Raw genomic sequence first — 23,362 nt, forward strand, 5'->3', positions numbered from 1 at the left:
TGTGTGTAACATGTTGGGTCACATAAGTGTACAACATAACATTTTGTAAACAACAATGAAAATTGCTTATTTAATATCCTAAAATAGCAACAATTTAACATATACAATGAAGCAATAATAACAACATTAATGTTTTTAAATTCCTATTAAATAAGATATTGTAGCCTGATACATATTAAAGGGTCAAATTATGTTTAATTGTATATTTCCCCATGAGGTCCCCGCATAAGTATTTGTGTCAAAGCCCTCTGTGCTCTTTAACCCTTTTAAATACAGCTTTTTCGTCAATTCATGATAATGTCTAACTTGTTAGCTTAAGACAAGCTGATATGTGATATGATATGAAACTCACCCGTTTTAACCTAACGTCAGTGCTGCGCTGTGGGCTTCTACTCCTCCGAGCACGAGGTGACCTCTCCTGCTGTCTGCCCGATGAACGGTCTCTCCTCGCTGGCGACCTGTCCTTTCTTCTGTCAGGTGATCTACAAATACAGTTCACGAAGCATCTTGTAGGAAACTACTGACTACAAATAAAACGACTTGTTGATCATCCCCACATAACTACAATGTGGTTAACGAAACATCCAGTTAAAAAAAGGAGCAATCTTGTTTATTCGGCTGAGCTGTCATGAAGATAAACACAACAGGCTGTGGGGTATAAGGTGCTCACCTGCTGTCTCGTCGTCTCGGTGGAGGGCTGTTGCTGCCTCGGCCGGAGCCTGAACTGGATCGGCGAAGGCGCGGAGGACGCGCGGGACTCACTTTTTCTTGCTTAATTTTTGTCTTTACATTCCGGACAGGAGATTCTCTGTGTCGTCTCCTGTTGTCCATTACGAAATGAGCTTGCCTATTAGCTTCGTAAAAAGTAAGAGTCGTTCATACCAAAGGGGAGCATGAAAACAGATTCAAACCGCATTTACGAAACGTCCATGAACACTTCCGGTTCGAAGCTTGTTCGCTGAAAAAATGTGTCCCTCCTTTGAAAAGCAATTTAGTTCCACTTTCTTCAGAGCTTCGACGTACAAATTTAATAGAGTTTTTAGATAAATGAAACAAGAGAAATATTAATAATATACAATGAATAACATACTACACATTTTAACTTAAATAAATGAAATTATGTAAATAGCAAAATAAATATGGAAAAAATAAAATTTAAATGAATAAAAAGTGTCAGAGCATATACACCGCTGTTCAAAAGTTTGGGATCATTAAAGTTTTTAATGTATTTTAAAGAAGTCTCTTCTGTTCATCGTGGCTGCATTTATTTCCCCCAAAATACGGAAGAAACAGTAATATTGTAAAATATTATTACAATTTAAAATACTGGTTTTCTATTTTAATATACTCTAAAATATAATTTATTTCTGTGATGAAAAGCAGAATTTTCATCAGCCATTACTTAAGTGTCACATGATCCTTCAGATATCATTCTAATATGCTGATTTATTATCAATGTTGGAAACAGTTGTGCTGCTTAATTTTTACTTTTTTTGTTAACCTGTGATACTTTTTTTTCAGGATTCTTTGATGAATAAAGATTTCTATTTTAAATAAACGCTGTTCTTTTTAAAGTTTTATTCATCAAAGAATCCTGAAAAAATATTTTAATGAATCATAATAAATGATTTCTGAAGGATCATGTAACACTAATGGCTGCTGAAAATTCAGCTTTGGTCACAGCAATTAATTATATTTTAAAGTATATTAAAATAGAAAAACATTATTTTAAATTGCAATAATATTTTACAATATTACTGTTTTTTTTTTTTGTATTTCTGATCAAATAAATGCAGCCATGATGAGCAGAAGAAACTTCTTTAAAAAACATTACAAATCTTACTGATACCAATCTTTTAAACGGCAGTGTATCACTTTAACATTTAGTGCCACCCAGTTGCGAGGTTTGTCTCGTGTTTTAAAATCTAAACGTTAGAAAAATAAAACAATACAATATATTTCTATACAAATTATTTTAAAATACTAATTACTTAATAATAGTTATTGTTTTCCCCGATTATTTTGACTGGTTCACTCCTATGACCTTTTCAACGGCTCTGCTTGATGGGAAAGAGCAGTTGTTATAGCAACGGGAAACAACAAAACCAACCTTTTGCAGCGTGACGAGGGTGCTCGAATTCGTCCAAATCATACTAAAACACATAATTTGAAACATTTCTGTACATTTTCTTGACACTTCCACATTGTAACCATGATTCTCCCCACTGACTCCTTGCTGAAGTATGATTGTCCGGTGTTGGTGAGCAAGAATACAGAGAGGAAGTCTCCAAGGGTAAGCACAGTTATTGGATGTACGTTATACGACTAAAAACAAACCTGCAACCACCGTAAAGTATATCTTGTTGTTGTAATGAAGCCTGAACGTTAGTTGTTCTTATCTTCTCTCATATTTTATTTAGAGTCGCCCTTTGAAAGTGAGTCCCCAACAGATAGTAGAGAGCGGCCCAGTTCCACCTCCACCCAAACCCAAGAGCCCCTCAGCGGATGCCAGCAAACAGCAAACCGAAGAGATCCTTAATGCCATTCTACCACCAAGGTAAAATAAACTAAGAGGTTTATTAGTATATTTATTAAACATTTTCTTTAACTGGGTGCTGATACTATCATAACATGGTAGTTTAGTTGCATATTTGTTTATGTCACACAATGCTTTTAAAAAGTGTGGGGTCAGTAAGTTTTTTGACAAATACAAATTTCTAATTAAAATAAATGCTGTTCGGAATGCTGGCTCCCACACAAATATTAAGCAATGTTAAAAAAAATGTTTACTGACCACCAAATCTATTGGTAAATCTATCTACACAGGCTATTAGAATGAGTTCTGAAGGATCACCTGACAAGACTGGAGTAATGACTGCTAAAATTCAGCTTTGCCATCACAGGAATACATTTTAAAATATATAAATATAAAACAGTTGTTTTAACTTTAACAATACTGTTTATATTGTATACTTGATCAAATACAACCTTGGTGGGCATAAGAGACATTTTAAAAAATGTTAACAGACCCCAAACTTTTCAACGGAAGTATATAAATCTTAAAAATGGTTGTTGCAGGGAATGGATGGAGGACAGCCAGTTGTGGGTGCAGCCGGTGTCCAGTGCTCCGTGTACACGCATGGATGTCATTAATTTGCAAGAACAACTGGACAGAAGCCTGCAGGCGAGGCAGGCCAGAGAGACCGGCATCTGCCCTGTGCGCAGGGAGCTCTACTCTCAGTGCTTTGGTAAAAATAGACATATTGCAAATTAAGTGTCATATTAATAGCTCTTGAGATTTCCATGGCATTCCCTCTTTCAAATCTCTTAGATGAGTTAATCAGACAGGTCACCATTAACTGCACCGAGCGGGGTCTCCTGCTGCTGCAAGTAAGAGACGAAATTCGCATGACCATCGCTGCCTATCAAACACTGTATGAGAGCAGTGTGGCCTTTGGCATGAGGAAAGCACTTCAAGCAGAGCATGGAATGGCTGACATGGAGAACAAGGTAAATTATTACTGAAAGCATTATTCCGACTTTTTCTTACATTATTATACTTATATTCTAAAATAATTCAAAAATTATGAATATTAAATAAAAAAAAACTATTTATATACATAAAAAAAAATATATACATTATATATCATAAATGTAACCTATAACAATTTGTAACCGTAAAGAATATATTTTGTAAACAACAAAGCAACAAGCAAGTTAAAAAACTAAACCTATACAGTGACACAATTACAATAACTTTGATCTTACCTTATATTTTCTATTAAATACAAATAATATACTTCATATAAATCATGTTATATCAACTTGTTAGCTGAAGACAAGTTTACTTGTGATTATCTTCCTCTTGTAACAGAAAACAAAAACTATTACATATACACACAAAAGATATTTTGAACTTATAATGAAAGTCAGTGGTGTCCATCACAACATTAGACCCCATTGACTTTGATTGTATGCACACCAAAACATTTTTTTTTTCAAAATATCTTTCATGTACTGCAGAAGAAAGCAAGTCATTATTTTTAAAGTAATAACTGACAAGCACACATTAAATTCCAATTTTCTGCTCGCTGAGATACAAACTCTTGGTAGATTTTAGAGTTAGAGAGTGAGAAGCGAGATTTGGAGAGGTTGTTGAATGAGCAGAAGGCTAAATGTGAGGCCATTGAGAGACGGGAAGCAGAACGGCGGGAAATTGAGGAAAAGAAGCATGCCGAAGAGGTCCAGTTCCTCAAACGAACTAATCAGCAACTCAAGGTAAAGCAGAGATCATCATAATCATGATTTCTGACATTATTTTTTAGACTCATGTGCTTCCATTTATTTATTTTAGGCACAGCTGGAGGGCATAATTACCCTGAGGAATAAGGCTTGAATATTATTAGAATAATAATACACTAACTCTCATACTGTTTCAATGAATAAAACATTTATTAAAGCATCTGTTCTGAGTATTTATTTTTTTCCTCCAATTAAAAGAAAAAGGACATATGTAGATAAACAGGTACATGATCCACATTTCAACACTGCAGAATCAGGACATTGACTTAAGTTAAAAGCTCTGAAAATGCACTGTACTGAAATGAATTAGTTGTAGTCATAATGTTCAGGACGATGGCTGGTGCCACAGTATGAATAAAGTGCATTGGAAAGACTGCATCACAGATCAACCAAACCTTCACTTTTTCACAAATCACCGTGATTCCACACCAGATGTTCCAACCTAGCCACCGACTTGACCTTGGAAACGGATTGATGTGACTGGGTATCTGGCCAGGTATTATCGCTTAGCTCGTTTGGCTTTCTTGCCATCCGAGGGCATTTTTCTGTTCTTATTCTTGTTCTTGACATTGTGCGTCTCATAATAGCGGACCCCCACTTTCTTCACTTTCTGGGCACGCTCCAGTCTTCTTTTCTGTTGAGGTGGAAAAGTTCAACAGAGAGAAGGAGATAAGTTTGGTCTCAAATTTATGTGACATGTCTGGACTGAGGAATCAAGATGACTGAGCTGGGAGAACAGTGTATACCTCTTTAGATGTGAGTTTGGAAGGTGGTGCAGGCTCATCTTCCAGAGCTTTCCTCTTTTTACCCGCATTCACAGCTGGAAAACCAAAACAGGATGAGTGTCATTACTCACTTATTTGAATCACCAGACACCCCTAATCATTGACACATCTCTGAAAAGATTCTGTGGAATTATTTAGTGAATTCAACTGGATTTGCAAGCCTATTAAATATTTTTTATATTGCTGTCAATATTAACATTTAATATTATTGTCAATATTTAAATACTGTGAATATACTTTTAGAAAGAAATATGTTGTTCTTAAAAGAAATTATTTTATTCAGAAAGGATGCATTAAAATTAGTCAAAAGTGGCAGGAAAGACTCTTAAAAAGATTTCTATTGCAAATAAATTGTTCTTTTAAATCTTCAAATCATCAAATAAACCTTAAAATGTATAACTTTTTTCCACAAAAATATTAAGCAGAACAACTGTTTTCAACATTAATAATAATAAAAGCTTATTTTAAATTAGCATATTAGAATGATTCCTTGAAGTATCACATGACATTGAAGACTGAAGTAATGGCTGCTGAAAAACCAGCATTGCTATCACATGAATAAAATTTAAATATAAATTATCAAATATTTAAAAAAAAATTGCAAAAGAGAAAACTAGTTTTGCAATTTAAAAGTTATTTTAAATAAACCTTTTTGACCCCAAACTTTTAAACAGTATAAAATGATTACAAATATATATAAAAAAAATCCATTATATAACAAGAAAACAAAGAAATAAGTAAATAATAGTGCTTTGCTGTACATCAAATACACAGTTCTAGAGGCCATGTCTTTTAATACATAAACATTTGGCATTAACTTTGATTTCCCTTTCAGTCAGTCACTTCCGACTTCTAGGGGTCACACTTGGGAGCCCAGACACCTCTGACATCATTGAGAAAAGACCAATGAAACTGGCGAGCAAAATTTGCATAGCTGGCCATGCCCCAGGCATCCGGGTAAAAATAGGCCAGTGTGGCATTTGCTCACTCGTTCTGTTTTTCGGAGCCAATGCAGCATCTCTTTGGGAGATGCAGCACTGCATTGGCCTCTCAATCTCCTCTTCGTTGGATCTATAGAATAAGCAGCGGTTTCTTTCTTGCCCTCACACAGATAAGTGTAGTGAGAGTACCCCTGTGCTTCAATGCGATCTTTGAAAGCAAATTTCCTCTTAAAAGTGCAATTTCTCTAAAAGAGCTTCACGGATGGATTTGTGTGCGTTTACAACATGCCTTTCCATCCGTGTCCTTCTGGTTGCAGGTTGTACATCTCGCTCTCTGACAGGCACGATTGCTGTGCTCAGTGTTTGCTGAAGCAGCTTTTGTGGATGGTTTATGTTCTTCTTGTGAAGACATGGCTACCGGCACATTGCGCTCATGTCTTGTTAATTTTTAAAAAATTTTTTTATAAAGATGAAGAGTCACCTCAGCTGCTTCCCATCCTGGCCCTTCTACTCCTGGGTACGATGCCTCGATGATGTGCACTGAAGGAGAGCAAGGAGAAGTTGCGGGAACAGTTCTGCCGGATGAATTCCCGGGAACCTCTCTTTCCTCCAACTGCACGTGTTCTCTAGTAAGAGTTTCTGGGTGAGTTTGAGAACCTGTGTTTACCCAGGCAGCAGAGAGCATCAGACTTGAGTGGACTCCTCCACCCTGTCCTGATCGCTCTCGCTTGGTTGATTGGTTCTTGATTACTGAGTGCGACACTCAGCTGCACTCTGCCCCAGTTCCTTTCTTCCCGGAAGTGCACAAGGAGTTGATGAAATCGTGGAAGGCACCTTTCTGCTATAACACGATACACTGGTTCCTCTGTTCTCACCACCCTTGACAGTGGTCCAACAAGGAAATATACGGGGTTTCCCCGGGTGGAGAGCGATTGCGGTGCATTTGCACACAAGACGCCGCCACCTGGGAAAGCCATCCGAGACTCCTGTCTAGAGCATACAAGTTATTTCGTCCTTTGTGGTGAGAGCTTATGCTGCTTCTGGACAAGCTGTGTACGCTCTGCACGCCATGGCTGTCCTGCAGGTATTCAGGTCAGGGTCTGCACAAGGGTTGTCCCAACCTGGAGCATGCAGGAACTGTGTTCGGTGACTGACTATGCCCTCTGGCTTACGAAGGTCACGGTGCAGGCTCTGGGGAGGGCGATGTCCACAGTAGTGGTCCAGGAGTGCCACCTGTGGCTCAATCTGGCAGAGAAGCGGGATGCTGAGAAAATGCGCTCTCTCAACGCCCCTATTTCTCAGGTTGGTCTCTTTGGTGACACTGTTGAAGAATTTGCGTTGCAATTCTCCACGGTCAAAAACAAACAGAGGCCATTAAACACTTACTGCCTCAAACTCACCCAGAAACTCTTACCGGAGAACACGTGCGGTTGGAGGAACGAGAGGTTCCAGGGAATTCATCCGGCAGAACTACCCCATTACCCCCCAAGCAGTAGCCTCTGTCTGTTCATCGCCAGGGACGGCCCTCTGCGAGGACTGCTGAGGCCCCGCAACAGTCTGGGCCGGCAAGCCTGAACAGCGGCCAGTCAATGTGGCACAGCCAGTCCTTTCCTCAGGATGTTAAGAACCCGCGAAAGGTTTCGTAGCGAATCTGAGATGGGTGACCCAGGGAGGAGGGACCAGCTGACCAGCCTAGCTCCACTTCCACTGGGAGGACGGGAGGTGGATCCTGCTGGGCTCCGACTGTCTGCCACATAGCAGAGCAGTCACCATATAGTCATTAAAAGAGCAATTTCCTCCTTCCCTAGTCACACTCCTGGCATTTCTGGCCCTCCCATTTGCGACGGCCAGACGCTAAGATTGTGCATCAGAGCCTGTTTGGATGCAGATTCTCTGCCTCCTCATATTCTAAAGCAACAGGTCAGAACAAAACGAGTGAGCAAATGCCACACTGGCCTATTTATATCTGGATGTCTGGGGCGTGGTCAGGTATGCAAATTTTGCTTGTCAATTTCATCGGCCTTTTCTCAATGATGTCAGAGGTGTCTGGGCTCCCAAGTGCGACCCCTAGTGTCGGAACTTTGACAAAACGTCTCCGTTCCCTCCATCAGGGAGCGAGGGTTACCATACGTAACTGAGACATTAGCTGGTTGTACCTTTCTGTTGCTCATTCTTTGCACCATTCTGCTTTGCTATGGTTTCATTGAACACCTTCTCAGAAAGGCCTTTAGGAATTCTGTAAAATATCAAGACAACACTTTTCCAGGAAATCCTCAGCAGAGCTCCAGGACGGAATGCGGTATGTCTTCTGGATGTACTCTGCTTTGGCCCTCTCCAGCACCGCTCCAATGTGATCCTCTGGATTTCGGATCTTCTCCACTTGAACCTAAATGCAACAGATACAAAGTGAGCGGATGAAGCTGTTGGGATTGCCATATGTAAATGAATGGTTGAATTTAAGAGTCAAGGCCATCGTACCACTCCCTTCAGCACAATGTCAGTCTCACTGTCGTCGGAGGGATAGACGACGCCAGGACAGTCGATGAGAAAAATGCGTCTCATTAGTGTGATATACTGCCAGACCTGTCAGAAAGAAAGAAAGAAAACAGTTGGTTATGGCATAAACAAAGGTTGAGCTTGAGCCATCTGACAGAATGTCCACAGATTCATCAATGACCTCCATTTAAGAAACCACAAGACTGAAAACATTTCAATATAACGAACTGCATTTAAATATACGCAATTTATAATAACTTTCGACAAGTTAGCAAGCAGTAAATTAACTCTTAAGTTTATAAAACTAAATAGATTGTTTATGAATATTACTGCCTGGCCAAAGGCCTAAACAGTGATTCAGGCAAACATAACATTTCAACATAAGAAAAACTAGGTAAGGAAGCACAACAATTTTTTAAGCTATTAAAATCAAATCAAACCTATCTATCTATCTCATAATCGAACTAGAAAGACTGTTGTAAAAAGAAAGGAAAATAGGAGACAGAAAATGTCTACTAATTGAAGAATCACTCAAATCAGGGCACACGGGAAATTTTAAATGATACAATTTATCATTTAAAACAAACACAAGAGCGTGGAAGTCCAGATTTGTTTAGAATTTGATTTCAATCTGGCCTCCGTCAGAAATGTTTTTCCTTTGCCTTGCACTTTCACTCGCTCTCTGAAAAACCATTTCTCAGTTCCATGTTTGTACAAGAGGATAAATTTGACAACATAAAGTAATTTCACACAAAAACATGAATACACAAAAGTTGCAGCCAAAACCAAAATGCTGGAAACTTAAGCCGTCCAAAATGTTACCACATGTCAGGAGCTGGCAGGTAACCTTACACTCGCTAAAAAAAACTGAATCATTTAATGTCATGTACAAGAAGAATCCCTCAATCGTCTGATGTTCATGATCAGTACATGACAAACACAAGTACATGTTATAGGAACATCTCATCAAAAATGAAAGCTCTTAAATAGAAGACGACTTAAAATACAGTGTAATGGGGTTATTATTAAGTGTTTTTTTGTCATTTTTGGCCCCTGGTTCACAGCTTTTGTCAACATTCATATACACTGTATGGAAAATAGCAGCATGAACATTGTGCTAAAATTCTCCTTTTGTGTCCTTAGGGAGAAAAAATGTCACTCAGGGTTGGAATGGCATTAGAGTAAGCAAACTGATCATAGACTTTTTTCATTTTTGGGTAAACTATGCCTTTAAGAAAAAAAAAAATATTTGGCCCAAATGGAGATAAAGGCATGTGATTGGCTAATGAGAGAAATTTAAGGAAAAAAAACTGCTTTTCTCATTCAATATGATTATACAACAATAATAATAATTATAATGATATCAAATTACTTTATTATTATTTGTGAAAATATTATATTATTAGTTAAATATGAACATTAAAAAAAACAATAAAGAAATATATGACTATTGCAATAATATTATTGTACTGTAAAATAAGAATTGTATTTTATAGAACAAGTATAATTTCAACTACAAAATGTTTTTTTCTAAGATTATTTTTCTTAGAATTCACATGGATCCTACCTTTCAGGTAGGAAAACACAGAAATCCATATAGATATGTTAAAATCACATCCCTGAGATGGAAAGAAAAAGCTTCTGAGGTCTTACCTTTGTCTCACCAGCAAGGGGTGCCACGTTACAGACTTTTTTGGAGCGCAGGGTATTGATAACAGAGCTCTTTCCAACATTGGGGTAACCAATGAAGCCAACACTGATCTGCTTTTTGTCTGAGTGGAGCTGAGCAAAAATCAATATGGACATGTTAAGACTAGGCAAACGTCATTTTGAAAAGCAGCAATTAAATAGAAGAAATACACACATACTGTCAAGTCCTCTGATTTAATGTCGGTTTCATGGTATCGATGTCAGGAAAACAAGATCATCTTGGATCAACCCTTCTCCCAATAATTTGCACACATTCCCTTTCACATTTCATTATACACATTTAAAAAGGGGGCCCAAGAAATAAAGACTTCATACACAACCTACAAAGGCCTCTTAAATGTCATTACACCTGCAGATTTATTTTGCACGCATGGCAACCAGGATATTTTTGCACCACTGTTTTCTAACTCTTAAAAGAGTGTCCTGTCATATAACTCTCCACAAAATTGATGTTACATAAGCCCACTCTCCTTTTTAGTATTTCCAATTTTTTGTTTACGGCTGTGCTCTCAAAAATAGCTATGAAGCAGATGTGAAGACAGGACAGGAGCCCAATAGCATGGGAGGGTGCGGTGCATCTGGTACCCAACCAAGCCATTGCTTTCTACATCTGTGGCCATTACGGACCAAAAAACAGACTGACCTTGTCCTAAAACTGCAGCTTGAGTAGATAAATGACGTGGATCGAAACTGTTGTGTGTTTAAAACCTGTTACCCCCTGGTTTCTAAGGCATGATAATGTGTATGAGCATTAAAAAAATGCTGTAAATGTTTAAAGCCTCACCTTGCCAAACTGCCGCAGGAGCTGAATAAGGGAGCCCTTGCCGAAGGAGTTGGTAAGGCTGGCATGAAAGGCCAAAGTGGGGTGTTCCTGAGAAAGAACTGCAACCCAGCGTTTCTACAACATAGACACAAGAATAAGCAAGAATTAAAAAACAAAAAAGGGGCCACACATATAAAAATGTACATAGAATGATCCTAAATGTGAATGAACAACAGTATTCATTAACGTTCCTATGAATGATTTATAAAATGCCCGAAGGTCCAAAAATGCTCCTAAAAGCATCCCTCTTTATAAATCACATTTCATCATAAATTCAAAAGCACTGTGAACATATAAACATATAATTATTATATAATACCTATATACTGTATAATACCTACCACTATATAGACAAGTGATAGGCAAACTTGGCCCTTCCAGGTCACTTTCCTGCAGAGATTTGATCCAACCCTGATAACACTCACCTGCCTGTAGCCTTCTAGTAGTCTTGAAGACAATGATTAGCTGGTTCAGGTGTGTTTGATTAGGGTTGGAGCTAAACTCTGAAGGATAGTGGCCTGGAAGGGCCAAGTTTGCCCACCCGATATAGACAAAAATGTTTTGGTACACATCTCCTAATTATTGAATTCAATGGTTTCTATTACTACAGGTGTATAAAATTAAGCACTTAGCCATACAGTCTGCATTTACAAACATTTGTGGAAAAAAATGGGTAATTCGGAAGAGCTCAATGAATTCAAGTGTGGTATTGTGCCACCTTTGCAATAAATCATTGCCAATGACTTCCATAGCATGGGGAAAAATACTATGGAAGATAATTTGGACCATCAACAGTTTGTTTACCAACATTCTTCAAAATGTCTTCTTTTTTGTTCAACTGAAGAACGAAATTCATACAGGTTTGGAACAACATGAGGGTGAGTATAACATGAGAGTGGGCATAATGTGCCTATTTATCTTTCATACTTTTCATAATTGATGTTGAATTATTTTAATTACTGGTATGTGAGCATAAAAAATGTGTACATATGCTTTTCAGATGGAATACACATATTTTCATTTCAGTTTGTACCTTTAGAAATCACAATGTGATCCTCACTTTTGATATAGGAAGAAAAGCATGGAATTTAGAATCAAATCTGGACGTATGTGCTAAATTTGTACCTCGGTCTAGATTCTAAGTGATCTATGAAATTGTTTTTGATAAGACAGAACAGATAAAAAAAAAACACAAGGGCACAAGCTGCCTAACAAGAATCACCGCAGAATGATAAGTGATTCCCCTTAAGTTTCAACAACAAAATGAATGGGTTTCCCAATCATTTGCCTGTTAGGTTTACAGAAGACCTCAGTCATAAATCTGAAGGAGGTAGGCAAATGCTTTGTTGGCTTGAATGCAAAGGCCTGCAGCTTATAAAAAGCTGGTATAACTCCCTCATTCTTTGTTGTTGCATTTCAGAATCACCAATAACATGAATTACAAACAAGAATTACAGATGTGAAAGACGGAAAAATATCTGTCAGGGAAGGAGCCTTTAACTGGTTAACTATTACAAATTTTGAGCAAGCCAAGATAAACATGCCTATCTGTCAGTGAAACAAACTCCAGAAACAGTAGAATTGAATGTACGACAGGACACACTGCAGACAGTGGCCTTGTTCCAGAAACCTAGTGAGCAGCCTTGCTGTCTACTGCCTAAGGTGGTTCCATACATCCTAACTGTTCTGGAACAACAAAAGTGACCATTTTAGATCACTCTACATAGGAACTTGCTAAGTTAACAACACGATACTCATGTGACGTTCTACTCAGAGCAATTCATGTCCTCAGACTTGGAATTATGCATTTCTATGGCAACACTATCAACGCCTAAACAGCACCTCAATGATTCTGCAGTTGTCACATGGTACAAGTCCTAGCTCTCATATTTTATCAATACTTTTCACTACTGAATAAATAAGTATATTTATAATTAAGTTTTCTGACATATTTTCCACCAACTGCAACAGGATTTCAACAAACTGGTGTTAGCATTTTGCTAAGATAACAACATGAAACTCTAATACATGCAAATACATTGCACCCATATATATTGGGTAAAATAGTCTTTTTTTTTAATTAGACAGAACTGTTTTATCAATATTTTATGCTACTAAAAGAATAAGATTTATCATCAAGATTTCTGAGGTTTCTGTTAACCCAACATAAATGGATTAACAGAGGCTGATGTTAGCATGTTGCTAAGCTAATGTCACAATAATGACAGTATAGTTATGTCACAAATGCAACAGTCAGTTTTGTAATGGTTACTTTTTTGAAATAAGACATTAAGTTTTGACAAGCGAAGGTATCCTGCAAAACTTCTGGAACAGTAGCGTGCCTATGTCACCTTAAAATACCACCTACATAGGCAGCTCAACGGATTTTGGAACTGATACTGGAGTATTCCACTTTCATTTCTTACCGTGACCCATGTGGGAATGAGGTCACACTTATTGAGCACAAAGATTAGGTGTTTCCAAGGTTTCTCTTTCTTCAGGTAGGACTCAATGCTCTGGGAACGAGTGCCCATAGGGTCCCGAGCATCTAGCACCTGGATAATGACGTCTGAAGAGTCGATCACCTGCACAAAACATTGTTCATTTTAGGATATGACGTCATTGAGCAGTGCTATGGTTTTTCCTATAACTTTTAATGAAGGTGTTGGGAGATGGTAATAGCTACCTTATAAAGCTCGCCCCAGATCCTCTTTGACTGCCCTTTCTTAAAGATTTCCTCCCGAGCCTCTTCCCTGCAGTGACGGGAAAATGGAACGGCTTTAAGTCTTTTATTGAATCATGTCATGATATATAACCCAAGTTTGCTAGAAAAACAAGGCTATAGTTTGTTCCTGTAGTAAGTACAGAACTACATATTTTCAGAATCTCTAGAAGTCATTCGCTCACTTGACTCCGCTGTCCTCAGACACCAAATCACGGTCTTTGTCAGCACTGTAGCTCTGAGCAGAGACCTCTGCCTGTTCAGCAAAGTCCTTCAGCTCTCCCACAGACAAGATGGGCCTCTTTCTTTGTGCCTTTGGCCCAAACGTGGTTTCAAACGTCTCTGTGTCCAGAATGTGCACCTTGGAGTTCTACAAAAACCAGCAGAAGATCAGATGACAAACAGATTTCATGACAACTGTTTTATCGTCTTCATCATAAATCTTCATAACGTTTGGAATTTCTTTGATGAGGCATCTGATATTTTAGCCCTTGCAAGCAATTTGACAGCTCTCTGTGCTACTATTATTAATAAGAAAGAAGCCCCAATGATTTATGGTAGAGCAGAGTGTACTCATCTGCACATTCTATGGCTTACAAGAGTGTGTCAGAAAATTTTGGGCCACACAAAACATGATTTCTTCTATAAAGCATATACTAATATGGCTTTATTCACATTGCACATAAATCTATTTTGTTTTCTTATCTTATCTTGAGGATTGACTTTCTGCGTGATGAAATGGTGAAATCAGTTTGTTTAGACAGTGCAGCCTGCACTTTATCTACTATAGAAAAGATTTAAGCCTAAACACGATGCTAAGTGACATAATTCACTAAATGAGGGTCAACTTGTATTGTGGTGTATTTGGCCACAGCTCCAGAAAGCACTGCACACTGTTGAATCCTACACATGGAAAACTTTAAATCCGATCTAACCATTTAGATACATTCCAAAAAAATCAGATGGTAATCTGCAGTTCTCAAACTAAATGCAGATGTGGTTTACATCAAGTAAACACCAGCTTTCATGTGTTCTTTTAAATACATAGAATGTTATATACAGTATTGTTCCAAAGCTTGTGGTCAGTTTTAAAAAAATAAATTAATACTTAGTTAAATAGAAATTGTAATAATATTTCATATTACAGTTTTTACTGAGTTTGTGATTAAATAATTAAATAAATAGCCTTACGAGCATAAGACATATCTTTAAAAAATACATTTAATAAATCTTAACAACTCTAAAGTTTTGAATGCTAGTGTATATAGAACATATACTTTAACAAAAAGACAACTAATTTTAATAGCGTTAATACAGAAAAATATGCCTTAAGATAAAGTCATACAAAAGCCAAAGAATAATGAACAAAACTTCTTACAGTTGAAGTCTGTAACTGGACCAGGCTAAATTGCAATCTGTAATGACCTAAAAACAAAAGGGAAGCCATACCACTGTTGCAACAGAGGATGGAATAAAACAAGCAATTTACAGATCTTGTCAAAGCCAGTAACATTTCTCGTAAGAAATTCTACTTCTGGTAAAACTATTTCTTCGGAACAATTGACGTGGATGATAAAAAACAACCTGATTTGAGGCTAACCACCACATCACATGTTCAAAATATTTGCGCAAAGCATAAAAAAATGGGCGCAAACAATGGGCATTATGGCACATGCTGCTCAAACACCACAAATCAAAAAGAGAGGATGAAAATCAATAACTGACACAGTTTTACCAGTTCCCTACAAAAAAACAAAACAAAACACAGTGAGTGTGTCACAGTCCTCAGACATAGAACAAAAGTAAATTAGGACGTTCATTATGCAAAGTCCTAAAAGGTTTTGCTCACACATGGAACAGTTTAGATGTTGAAGCAAATCAACAACATTTGCAGAAGGAACATGAAGAACAGAGCAAAACCTTTTATTTTATTCTGAGCACATATATTTTGCTCTGTTCTTTACTACTGGCAGACAGCAGGCCTTTAGCTGCCAAAGAGCAAGTTCTATCACGGGTCACGCTATGCCCTCATTACACCGTCAAACTAATAAAATCACTTTACCGTTATCATGGCACAACAATTGTTCTTGTTGTGTTCTTATCGTAGCGCTGCATGTGTTACGTAAAGTCCACAACTTACAAGACATTTAGCCAAGAGGTGTTATGAAAAACTGTTTTCTCATTTAAATACAAATGCGAAAAGCCAGTTGTTCACAGGAACTGCCAGAAATGAGCAGCTGACCATTCAAGCCAGAAACATTTTTGTTTTAATAAGGTCATATTTTTTCTAATCAAATGACAACACACAGTATCATACACTGAATCTTCTAACTTTGGAACGATCTACGTAGACAAAAACTCTGTGTATCATAAAAAAGCACATCTAATGCCTCATTAACAAAGTATTATTAATCATTTTCGGTAATTGAGATGAAATGAGGTGAAATAAAATACAAACCTTATTACATGAAAACCTTAAAAAATGTGTTGCCTGAAATAAGTATAAGCTGAAGTGCTAAAATGACTAAAAATAAAATAATAGATTAAAGCTAAAGAGAAATATAAAAAAACCCACAAACATATAAAAATGACAAAAGCACATAAAATTTGAAATTAAATAATAAAAAGGAAAATTAAAAATAAAAGCAAATTAAAAATATTAACACTATAATAGTATATAAATATTATATACTCATTTCAAGCCCAAAGTTAGATGCTAGCATGTTGCTAACATTATGATATTCGGTATCATAAAAAAGCACATCTAATGCCTCATTAACTAAAAGTATTATTAATAATTTTCGGTAATTGAGATGAAATGAGGTGAAATAAAATACAAACCTTATTACATGAAAACCTTAAAAAATGTGTTGCCTGAAATAAGTATAAGCTGAAGTGCTAAAATGACTAAAAATAAAATAATAGATTAAAGCTAAAGAGAAATATAAAAAAACCCACAAACATATAAAAATGACAAAAGCACATAAAATTTGAAATTAAATAATAAAAAGGAAAATTAAAAATAAAAGCAAATTAAAAATATTAACACTATAATAGTATATAAATATTATATACTCATTTCAAGCCCAAAGTTAGATGCTAGCATGTTGCTAACATTATGATATTCGAATAGGCATAAAATTATATAAAATAGATTAATTTTTTTAATTGATATTTTCTGGTTATAACTGAATTATAATTAAATTAAGGATTCATGTTACTTGGATGGATTTATTTCACTGAGCTCATCACAATGCATTACTGGATCGCCTGCTCTGAAAAACTGCAAACCAAACTGCATGCAAACAATTAGCCTACCTGTCTTCTCACATCATGCCACATGGTGACAAAAAAACAAAACAACAACAACAGGATTTTTGTATAAAAACAGCATGCATGTGTAACTTGCGTTCATACTCACATGTGCTTTTATTCGGTCATGCAGCAAGGACATCGGTAGCTTAGTCTGTCTCATCACTACTCGGTACGGATCTTTCTTTACCGCGTTCATCTCTTCCTGGAATTTCTGTAAGGATGACTGCTTGATAACACGTGTATTGGCTGTAAAGGAAGCATATGGGAAAACAGAAGAAATATTCACATATTAAAACATAGTTACATGCAATATGGATTTTGAACGGTATGACATCAGAATAAGTGGCCTGTAATATTACTTAGAAAAGATGGCTAGTTCCCTCAATAAAAAGCTAATTCCTTTCAATCACACACACTAAGACTGATTAATAAAAATAAAAAAAATAAAAAAAAAAAAAATCCATTGCTCTTACCAAACCACTTGATGTTGGGCTCAACTCTGGCCACAGTTCCAGAAGCAACTGTGTTCTGGTACTGCAAGGGCTTGATCACCTTACCTCGACTGTTGCTGTGGGCATATAAATGAAAGAGATATACATGCTTCATCATAATTTAAAAACTTTAAAATAAAAAAACTTTTTAATAAAATAAAATAACAGCTCATTGTCTTGTGACTGGAAACCATAAAATTCACTGTGTTTGTGCTCACTTGGTAAATAAAGCTCATTCTGAGTCTATTCTGAATTGTTATCATTTTTTATATGTAATTTTGTAAATGACAGGTCTGATTGTTACCATCTCTGCTTCTGCCTGTACATATTCAACCGTTTGATGGTAGCACGGTCCCTCATGTTATTCCCTCCAGCTCCCTTGACCCGGTCTATGGGATAAAGAATGTTAAAAGAGACAAACATTGTTATATACAGGGACATATAGTGCAATGTACAGTAACTTTATATACACTTCATAACTGTGACAGATCGTTAAATCAAAGCACAAGGGCCACGATTAACAGAAGAGTCCTGTGTCACTTCCAAAGTCCACCAAATTATAGAGGTAAAAAAAATGTCTCTTATTATTATTAGGCTGCATTTATTTGATCATAATATGGTAAATCAGTAATAATGTGAAACAATATTGTGATTACAATTTAAATGAACTTTTCTATTTGAATATATTTTAAAATGTAATTTACTCCTGTGATGGCAAAGCTGAATTTTCAACAGCTAGTACTCTAATCATCAGTGTCACAGGATCTTTTAGAAATTTTAATATGCTGATTTGGTGCTCAAGAAACATTTTTTTTTTTTTTTTATTATTACCAACGTTTAAAAACACTTGTGCTGCTTAATATGTTTGTGGAAAAAGTGATACTTTTTTCAGTATTCTTTAATTAATAGAAAGTTCAACAGAACAGCATTTATTTTGAATACAACACTGTAAATTAATTTTGATCAATTTAATGTCCTTGCTGAATAAGATAAAAATCTTTCTGACCCCAAACTTGAACAGTAGTGTACAATTTGTAGCATTTGTCCCTCGATTACATAAAAAAAAAAAGTTTACTTCGGATCACGTTCAGCGTTCATGTGATCACGTATCAATAAAATATGCAAATAGTTTAAACGTGAAATACTGCTTTTTGTTTAATAAGCAGTTTATTATGAGCAGTGTAAGAAATGAATTAGGGTCTGGATCAAAATGGCATTAAAAGACAGCAAACAAACAAATACCCTGGATATTTAAAATGTGACAGCTATTGTAAGTGACAGCCATAATTGCTCAGACTGACAATTTATGATAATTAAATTTAAGCATTTGGCATAATGTTCTCATAATGGTGAAAAATTCTCCCTTTTAAGTCAACTGTAGAGAGCATATTATCCCGTAAAAATAAAGATTTCTGACACTGATTCATTTCTGAAAAACATTCAATCATTGTGGTGGCAATCTAGAACGAGTTTGTAATTCATTTATTCTTGAACACTTATAAATGGCAGGTAAAAAACGGCACTTTGGTACACAGACATTATTAGTCTTAACAATACAAGTGCCAGCAGCCTCTGATGGGACACCTGAAGGCTTGGCAGAAGTAATGGTTACACGAAATCAACGAGTAACCCTGTAAACATAGAATAAAGTTGCTCTAACAACAGGCAACGGTGAAAACATAACTATAGAACTTCTCGTATAGACTATTCCTCAACAAGAGTTAGCTAATGCTTTAGCTGGCTAGCAGTTAGCGGTTTATTTAATCTTACCGGGATTACTGCTGGAGTTTGAGGGATTTATGGAGCTTTTTCCCTTGAATTTTGGCTTGACCATTGTGATCGATTACTCCGGGACAGTCCTAGTACTGCAAATAATGAAATATAACAGAGTTTTAGTCCACTGTAGATTTCCACGTGTTACAATAAACTACACAAACCCGGAAATGCGTCATCATTTAAGCGACGACTTTCCCCCCGTTTTTTTTCTTCCACGCAGAGCAAAGCTGTCAGTAGCTTATCAAACCGAAATCAGAGCAAGTTAAGAGCATCTACAAAGCCACAATTTAATTTAGCCATACTTATGTCAATGTACGCTAGCTAATAAACGGTCTATGGGTGGTTAACATATTCCGAGGAAATAAAACTATTTCAAACACCGTTAAACGTCTTTAATAGTTATTATGCATGAAGTTTTATGACCTTAACAATTGATTAACTGCCTGGAGTATTTGCACTTTTAAAAATGCATGTATAACACAACAGAACCATTAAAATGAAATTAACAAAACTAATTGGTTCATTAATAATTTAGCCTAACTTAAAATCTTGATGTTGTTGAAAATATCATGCGCCAGTTAACATGTTTTACATTTCCAAGTCTTGTTTACTTTTCTTTTTATTTGTTCAATACATCTGGGTCTGAAGCAGCACAAAGCTGGTAACCCTGAGCTATTTGTTTGACTAAGCATTAAAAAAAAAAATAAATAATAATAATTCTTTTTAGACCAACACAGCATCAATGCAGTTATCGCTCCCATATTGTTTAATTAACAGGACAAACATATTTAATTAGGAAAACTCTTTTATTTGCATTTTATGTTAGAATGACTTGATAATGCACACATTAAATTCATGCAGGACTCCGCATACCCAGAAGAGGGCATGCCGGGATAGTTGTTGCTTCAGTTGCATTGTCCTGTCCCATGTCTTTGAGCTTCAACCGGTGTCTCTTTGCTACATTGAATCAAAACTTTGTCTTATGCTTTTAGACTGATTAAAGAGAGCCGTTTGAACTCTTAAATTTGACGTTACAACAAGATGTATGACTTACCTGTTTTCTTACAGCATGTTCTACTCTACAATATTACATTCCACTCAAGTTAAAGGAAACAAATTGGAAAAAGGAACTATAAACTTCCATATTGTCAAAATAGAATTAAAGCAAACATTACACAGATGCATTTAAACGGTTTTCAGCTTTGACCAAAAATACATGTTATGCTGCCAGCCGGTGTATTGTGTAAACTTAAAACCTGCACAGAGCCTGTGTGGAATGCATAGATAATGGCTTCTGGGCGGCCCACACAGTCAATGAGAACCAGGCATACCTTGTATAATACTAGTATTCTATAGACATATCACTGGAATCTCGGAAAATATCAGAGTTTGATGGTCTTTAATGGTTTGATGTTTCTACTAAGCTGAGATTTTATTTATAAATTAAAACTTATTCTTCTTTTCTTTTCTTTTATTCCAACATAATAAACAAAATTATACGTTTCCTACATTTTTTAGGCGAAAGAAATAAATGAAAAAAAAGTATAAGGAATGAAACTCAGTATAAGGAATAACTTAAGTTTCATAGTCTTTTGAGAGCAATGGAAACTTATGCACCGATTTGCACTAATTTTGTAGAAACAGTTCAGTATCTGTTTTTTTTTTTCTGTCATGTTTTTCTCCAGTTGTTCGCTTTCACTCAGTTAAAATCAAATGTGACAACATCAGAAATGCACTGCAAATAGAGGTCAACCAAGAAAGAAAACAAAAACAATGCATACATTTTAAGACCCACATTTCTCTGACATCCAGCTTGCTTAAACAAGAAGCTGAGATCATAAAAGAAAATGAGAGGCAAATCCTCATGATTTTCTCAGAGGACTGTCTCTGAAAGGCTATTAAATTTGAATGGAGTTGCGGTTGCATGAAATTCTATATTTTGTTTCAAATCCTTTTATGAAAGCTCCAGACTCTTTGCTCATTTTTGTGACTGCTTGGTATAAGCCACGATGAAAACAATCCTCTCCAAAATTGGACTTGATTCAAACAGTACATTGTTGTCTATGAAAAACTGTCATCACGATTATTTGAAAATTGCTTATGAATAGTATTAGAGCAATACATGATTTGGCTGCACTGAATATTTGAATATTAAAGAGCTAGATATTTAAAGAATATCTGGAGAAGGATGTGTAGAGACAAATTTTGATGTGCAATTGTACATTTTAAACATGGTTACATTTGCCAGATATCATCATAGTAAATAATATGTAAATAAAACTGTTGTTCCCATTGCACTGGAATGGTGAATCTTTTTTCTGACACTAAAAGTCAAGTGAGGACACCACAGTTTCAAGCTAAACACTAAATAACAGCCCAGGTTAACTCTTCTTAGATAGATAGAATAGAAGATACTGAACAATATCCTAAAAAAAAGGATTCAGCATATTTTATTGAGCAATTCAGCAGCAGCTGCAAACAGGTGTGCTCCAACAATGGATGCCAGAGTGAGAGGTATTTTTTAAGTTGGCTTGCTGATAGGTCTACTTTGTTTCAGTCAGAGAGGGAGAGTTTGCTTGTTTGATTTTTCCGTCAAGATTAGGTAAAGTTGCAGGGTCATGAATCATGATATCCCTTTAGGTATTCACTTAATCTGTTCTCAGTGCTGCCAGTAAACTGCCCGGCAGCCACACGGGAGAAAGTAATGATGGATCGAGACCATAGCTTTTGCTGGATTTACTAAGCGGGCTATTTGTTGAGAGCCTGCATCATCTTTATCATTCAGGTGTAGGCTACACTTGACTGAAATAAATACTTCAGACTTCTTACATGAATAAAAAAAAATAAATTTGCTTTCCTATTTCCAAAAAGCAGAAAAGGAAAGTAATTGTAGCATCATACATATATTTGTACAAAGAAGAATACTTCTTTATTTGTTTGTTATTCCTTACAGGTGAAAAATTCTGTTATTATGATTTATATGACAGAAAGAGCTTTATTACCAAGTGTGCTTGCTCAAGGAATTTTTCTTGGTAATGAAGCTTTCATTGCACACATATAAATACAACACCAAAAATAAATTATTAAAATTACAGATTAAATTATGAAAAGGTATAAAGACACTGGATAAGTAAGAATAGACATATATACAATATTATGGATAATATGAATATGAATAAATAAGAGTGAAAATAAAGAGAAGTGAAATAATATGCAATTGTAGATTAATGTTTATATTATTTATATTATAATAAATATTTGTATTTATTTCATTTATATGATAACATTTACATTCATATTATTTATATCTCATATCTATATCTAATATGATCACATACATTTAATATTCTTGTATTCATATTATTCATATTATGCATTAATATTATTCATAAATGTTTGTTCTTAAATAATAATGATGAAACCTATAGATATGTTCAATAATATTTAGTGTTTGTGTAAAATTGATGTTTAAAGTCAACTTTACATGAAAATTGAAGCACAAATGTGTCACGTGATCATCTGCAGTGCAGATATGGACCTCCAGCCTCAGAGTTAGCTTTCAACAGTCATCATGGCCTACAGCCTCATCACCCCTTCTGCAGTAAATTATAGCTGAGTCATTGGTAAATGATATAAGATTAAAGCTTAAAAAAAAAGAATTGAAAGCAGACAGTTTGTCCTTTTAAAAGACCAAATGCTATCAATTATTCTCATCAGCAAAGGGAAGTACAGATAAAGCTATACTTAAACCAGGATTTAGGCTAAACAGGTCATTTCAAACATCAAGTTAAATACCCTATATTGGCAACACTTGACTACTGGCAAAACAGGGAGGAAAAACACTAACAGACTAAAGACAAAAACAGTTACTCTTTTATGCCAAAGTAAAAGGATAAAAGTGTAGACAAATTAACATTGTTTAACCTTACATTTACATTTTATTCATTTATTTTAAGAACGTGGGAATGGAATGTTTGTGCACTTTGTGATTTTGTATAATA

The 23,362-nt window shown here is 35.8% G+C and overlaps 3 protein-coding genes across 3 annotated transcripts in view; 1 reads left to right on the forward strand and 2 right to left on the reverse strand.

The window, feature by feature from the left end:
• The window catches only part of LOC107700737 (smad nuclear-interacting protein 1-like), a 3,383-nt gene extending 2,420 nt beyond the window's left edge, over positions 1–963 (reverse strand). Inside the window, exons 1-2 of the mRNA XM_016502523.1 lie at positions 671–963; positions 353–482 (exon numbers count right to left, since the gene is read on the reverse strand). Of these exons, the coding sequence (XP_016358009.1) occupies positions 353–482; positions 671–831 (291 nt within the window). The 5' untranslated portion in view covers positions 832–963. The remainder of the gene's footprint in view (positions 1–352; positions 483–670) is intronic.
• A 1,111-nt stretch (positions 964–2,074) lies between these two features.
• LOC107700738 (axonemal dynein light intermediate polypeptide 1-like) lies at positions 2,075–4,439 on the forward strand. Its single transcript, XM_016502525.1, has 6 exons — positions 2,075–2,293; positions 2,421–2,557; positions 3,079–3,248; positions 3,332–3,510; positions 4,114–4,278; positions 4,355–4,439. The coding sequence occupies exons 1-6, from the start codon at positions 2,213–2,215 to the stop codon at positions 4,394–4,396; spliced, it is 774 nt and encodes a 257-aa protein (XP_016358011.1). The 5' UTR covers positions 2,075–2,212; the 3' UTR covers positions 4,397–4,439.
• Positions 4,440–4,462: 23 nt separating this feature from the next.
• Positions 4,463–19,556, reverse strand: LOC107700739 (nucleolar GTP-binding protein 2-like). The gene is given in 14 exon segments (XM_016502526.1): positions 4,463–4,936; positions 5,049–5,122; positions 8,185–8,276; positions 8,278–8,414; positions 8,507–8,611; positions 10,178–10,306; positions 11,019–11,132; positions 13,484–13,642; positions 13,744–13,810; positions 13,965–14,149; positions 17,201–17,340; positions 17,568–17,662; positions 17,890–17,974; positions 19,356–19,556. Coding segments are annotated over 14 exon segments (1,581 nt in total). The 5' UTR covers positions 19,420–19,556; the 3' UTR covers positions 4,463–4,801.
• Between the last annotated feature and the right edge of the window lie 3,806 nt (positions 19,557–23,362).

The sequence above is a fragment of the Sinocyclocheilus anshuiensis genome, unplaced genomic scaffold (assembly GCF_001515605.1).
Source record: "Sinocyclocheilus anshuiensis isolate Anshui unplaced genomic scaffold, SAMN03320099.WGS_v1.1 scaffold782, whole genome shotgun sequence".
Lineage (NCBI taxonomy): Eukaryota > Metazoa > Chordata > Actinopteri > Cypriniformes > Cyprinidae > Sinocyclocheilus > Sinocyclocheilus anshuiensis.

Excerpts from the sequence above, each read along its gene's own strand:
- LOC107700738 (XM_016502525.1), top strand. The coding sequence starts at position 2,213 with ATGATTCTCCCCACTGACTCCTTGCTGAAGTATGATTGTCCGGTGTTG. Across the intron at positions 2,558-3,078 it reads AATGCCATTCTACCACCAAG|GGAATGGATGGAGGACAGCC; the intron begins GTAAAATAAACT and ends TGGTTGTTGCAG. Across the intron at positions 3,511-4,113 it reads TGGCTGACATGGAGAACAAG|ATTTTAGAGTTAGAGAGTGA; the intron begins GTAAATTATTAC and ends AACTCTTGGTAG.